This window comes from Triticum aestivum, chromosome 6D (assembly GCF_018294505.1).
Source record: "Triticum aestivum cultivar Chinese Spring chromosome 6D, IWGSC CS RefSeq v2.1, whole genome shotgun sequence".
NCBI classification, from domain to species: Eukaryota; Viridiplantae; Streptophyta; class Magnoliopsida; order Poales; family Poaceae; genus Triticum; species Triticum aestivum.
In genome coordinates, this window is record NC_057811.1 from 395,368,739 (window position 1) to 395,373,128 (window position 4,390).

The window sequence follows — 4,390 nt, forward strand, 5'->3', positions numbered from 1 at the left end:
ATCTGGTATACTAATGGCGCACCAGGCAGTGCGCCATTAGTATAGGCCACGGTGCGCCATTAGTATGCCTCCCAGGGGGCCATATTTACCCATGTGCTTTGCCGTACTAATGGCGCACTGCGGGGTGATGCGCCATTAGTATCCTTTGGCATACTAATGGCGCACGTTGGTGTGATGCGCCATTAGTATCCTTTGGCATACTAATGGCGCACGTTGGGGTGACGCGCCATTAGTATGTATATTAGGGATTTTTTTTCTTTTCTGATATTTGCAAAGATTACAAAATATATTATTGGACAGAATATAAACAGCACCACACAGCAACAGCAGATTCATTGAATACAATAGAAGATTAGTCTCCGAATACAATTCATCATATTAGTCTCCGAATTCAAAAGACCGAACAAAGATAGAACATTACAAGTCTCGAGACCGCGAGTAGTGAGTTTGTCTTCACATTACAAGTCGATATCGATCATCTAAACTACCATCACATAGAAGAGAGCTGCGGTCATCACGATCAGCATCATCGCGATGAAACTGGTCTCCATCCGGTTCCTCCAACGCTCCCTCCTCTCTCCCGCTAGATAGCGCGCGTATCTAGATTCCGCCTCCGCCCTAGTGGTGTACCCTTTGCAACTGTTACCGCTGAAATGGTGAACCTGTCTCCAACACTCCTCCCAGTTGTCGTAGACTCCGGGAACCTTACCCTTGTACACGACATACGACGGCATCTCTATGCACTAGCCAAACAACAGACAATACATAAGCAATATATAAGTATGCAACAAAAGGATCGAAAGAGAAAAGCAAGACATTAATAGCACGATTCATGGTCCTACTAATAAATAGCATCGATTACATCTAAGTTGAACGATTGTCCAAACCAAAGAGACATACAAGTTCATTAAAGTTTAATTACAACATGAGCTAATCAATGTTTCAGAACTACACATAGCATCACTACTTTCGACTCGACTCATGGGACCGGAGCGTGGATGAAGCCGCCGTCTGTCGTGATGGTCATGAAGTCGCGGGCGTTGTCAGCCTGCATTTTTAGCGTTGTGTCTATCTCACTGTTGGACGGTTGAAATTTGAGGTAGAACTGCCCCGAGGTACGAAGGACATCTTGATGGATGATTTCTGCAAACTCCGATTGGATGCGAAAGAATTCTTGTCGGATGTCCGCGTCCTGGATTGCCGCAAAGCTTGCGGCCCAATCTTAGAGATTATTTGGTAGCAGAAGGTGATTATGGTCCCGTACGATCGCCCGCATGTGATGGAGGGTGTAGTAGGCATCCTTCTGACCGCCAGGCGGCTGCTTGACGCAGGGGAACGTCGTATTGTGGGTGAACACGTGCCTGCTGTACCTACGAGCTGGCCTCTTAAAGGTGCCTCCAGATGCGGCGTAGCCGGGGAGAGCATCATCAAGAACTTTCTTGATATTTGTGTAGTCTATCTTGGAGTCACGGTCCGGGTCGAAATACGTGGCCATGGAATATTTCGGGCTTAAGAGGATGAGTGTGCAATGTGTGTCACTGCACAGAACACGGAATGTTAGAAAAAAAAGAACGATCGAAATCTAAGAAATCATATGTTACGGGGCGGTTAGGAGATGACTTACTCGGGAAAGTAAGGCACGAGGAAGTTATCCTTATCTGGGTTTGCCAGAATGATGCCTTCGAGGTGTGAACTCGCGACTTGCCGGTCCCCGGCACTGCCCAAGATCTTGGCACGCATGTAGAAGGGGTCGACTATCACAATGTCCGGGGTCTTGTCTCTAATGATCCGCATCTCCATACTCAGCGAAAACAGCCGAACGAAGGTGTAGTGCAGAGGATGAAGGTTAAGCATAGTAAAGATGTCATCAAACCGCAGGACGATCGTACCCCCGGCGGCGCTATCCACAAAGCCCTTGCCCTCTGGCACTTTGGCCACGAAAACCGGGTATGCCACATCATTCTCTCTAAGACGCCGCTTCTCCAAAGAAATAACACTGTCATGCAGACTCCGCATAGCACCGGTTGCAGCATTGAGCATATTTGTCGGTAGCATTGCCCTACCCGCCACATGCACCCTCCTCGAGATATCCTTAGATGAAGGTGGCCCGTCCTGAGCACCGATCATACTCGGTGCCGGCTGGCTCGCACTGGCGCCCTTGTTAGTCTTTCGTTTCTGTCCCTTCTTCCTGATCTGCTGTAATGGGATCGAGTTCTGCTCACAGACCACCTTCTTGAGCGTGTTGGGGCTGATAATATTTTGCACCTCAGCTATCTGAGGCTCGGTGAAGGCGGTAGCTGGAGGCGTCTCCTGAGAACTGAACGCCAGACGACGCCTGTTGCAATTGGGTTTCTCCGCCGTACCAGCTAGATCGCGGTCGTCTTTTTCAGGGTTGGGTTCTTGAGAAGGAGGCCCACAGTGTTCGGCAAAGTACTTATCGACGTTGGAAAATGTACCACCGTCGTTGTCGTCGTCGTCCGGATCCTGTGTCATATGCATGTCCGGATCCTGTGCCATAGGGATGTCCGGCATGTCCGGTAGCATTGCGGCGTTCTTGCCATGGCTTGGCGCTGGCACGACTGGCGGTCTTGTGTCTGGGGTGGTGTCCCCCGCCCCCAAACGAATCTGGCTCTTCAGCCAAAGGAGGGGCTAGCTTACGCAGGCGCTGAGGGTCATCACATCATCTTCGTCGGCCCCAGCGAGTCGAATCGGAGGTAACAACTCATCGCAGCCTCGCAGCACCCGAACCAGTTCAACCCTATACAAGGTGGGTGGCATCGGATTACCGTGGAACACGCGGTTGCCCGGTTGAACGATTCTGCCCTTGGCGACATCGACCAACTCGCCGTCCACGACGTGCAAGAGAGTGCAAGGAACATCGGCGGCGCCCTGCGAAAACATGTAGGGCATCAGGGATGCCCAGTCAAAGGCAAGGAGATGAAGTCATCGGCCGAGAGGCTTAGTTACCGTGATGCCGTCGAGCTCGGCTAATGTCGAGGCACCGCCAACGGCGGGCGTGCAACTGACGGAGGGGTCGCTTGCTGGCGAGGTGCCGGTCGGCGTACACCCGGGTGCATTAAACTCCAATGCCCGTGCCGGCGCCGGAGACACGAATACCGCCTCGCCGGAGACACCAATGGCGCCGCCTGCCCATTGTGCGAGTTGCTGGCCGTGAAGCTGGGAACCGGGGGAGGCCCCTGTTGGCCGCCTGCAATCCACGTCGTCAGCCCCTGAATCAAGGTAGGCACAATGGCGGTGAGCGTCGTTCCCAGTTGTTGTTGCACTTGCTCTTGGACAATCTCCTGAATCCGCGCCACTTGTGCCTTGAGTTCTTGAACCTCGCGCGACTGGCTTTCCGAGCTGGTCTTTTTCTCCTTTCGCCCACCAGCGGTATAGTATGACAACCATTTTGTGGACAAGCCTTTGCCGGCCACACGACCTGCTGACGACGGCTTACTGAGCTTATCCTTGTTTTTCATTACGTTCAACGCCCTCTTTAAAGTGGTGTCAAAAGGGGAGCTCTGAGACGACCCCGCGCTACTGCTTTCAGCCTCCTGCGGAAGGAATGTGAACCATTTAGAAATTTTGCTTCATTAATTAGAATGCAACCATATGGAGCTAATTACGCGGGGGTGTACTCCTTACCAGAACAAGCTCAAGCGCCCTGGTCTTCGGATCCGTGGTAAGCTCCTTTGTTACCGGGTCCTCCTTGTACCGGGCCCTGACAAAGTTCCTGGTCTGCTTGTCACGGAATTTCTCGAAGCGGGGCGGTAGGCCTTGCTCGGCACGCTCCGCGTCCTCCTTGTCCCATATAGGCTCCGCCACTCTGTAACCGCCGGGACCGAGTTGGTGGACCCCTAAGTTCAACTGCCGCATTTCTTTCCCCCACTAACTTGATTCGGAGGTTGCGCTGCTCTCGCACTTGATCTTGAACTCCTTGTAGTCATCTTCGCTCATCAAAGGATATTTCGCCTTGATCTTCTCATAACTATCAGCTTTTTCAATCATTGCCTTCACTGTGCTTCTCCATGTAGACAGGGCCGTGCTCATCCTCGTGAGGGCGACACTGTTCACTTTATTCCCTGAGAGGCGTGTGTTTGCAAACTCAGCGGGGAACTTGTATCGTTCGTGCAGCTTCGTGAAGAGGAGGCTGCGCAAATTCCCTCGGTCCTTATGCCTTAGGTTCTCGGTGTTGATCGAGACGATGCTCCGGAGAATGCACCCGAGCTGAACCGAGTACCCCTTGACTACTTGTTTGGGCGCCGTTGGATGCCCGTTGGAGTTCACTTCAGTAAATTCCTCCTTGACGGTGCCGAGCACGTTCAGGCGCCGGTCCTTCCGTTGCCTCTGCGGCTGGCTTCCATCTGTGCGTGCGCCGCCATCATCAGTG

The 4,390-nt window shown here is 52.4% G+C and overlaps 1 protein-coding gene across 1 annotated transcript; it reads right to left on the bottom strand.

The window, feature by feature from the left end:
* Positions 1–1,375: 1,375 nt before the first annotated feature.
* On the bottom strand, positions 1,376–3,479 carry LOC123146402 (uncharacterized; the record flags this gene model as incomplete). The annotated part of the gene is made up of 4 exons (XM_044566060.1): positions 3,124–3,479; positions 2,266–2,485; positions 1,625–2,112; positions 1,376–1,538 (listed from the first exon to the last, which is right to left on the bottom strand). Coding segments are annotated over exons 1-4 (1,227 nt in total), but the record flags the coding sequence as incomplete, so codon positions are not given.
* Between the last annotated feature and the right edge of the window lie 911 nt (positions 3,480–4,390).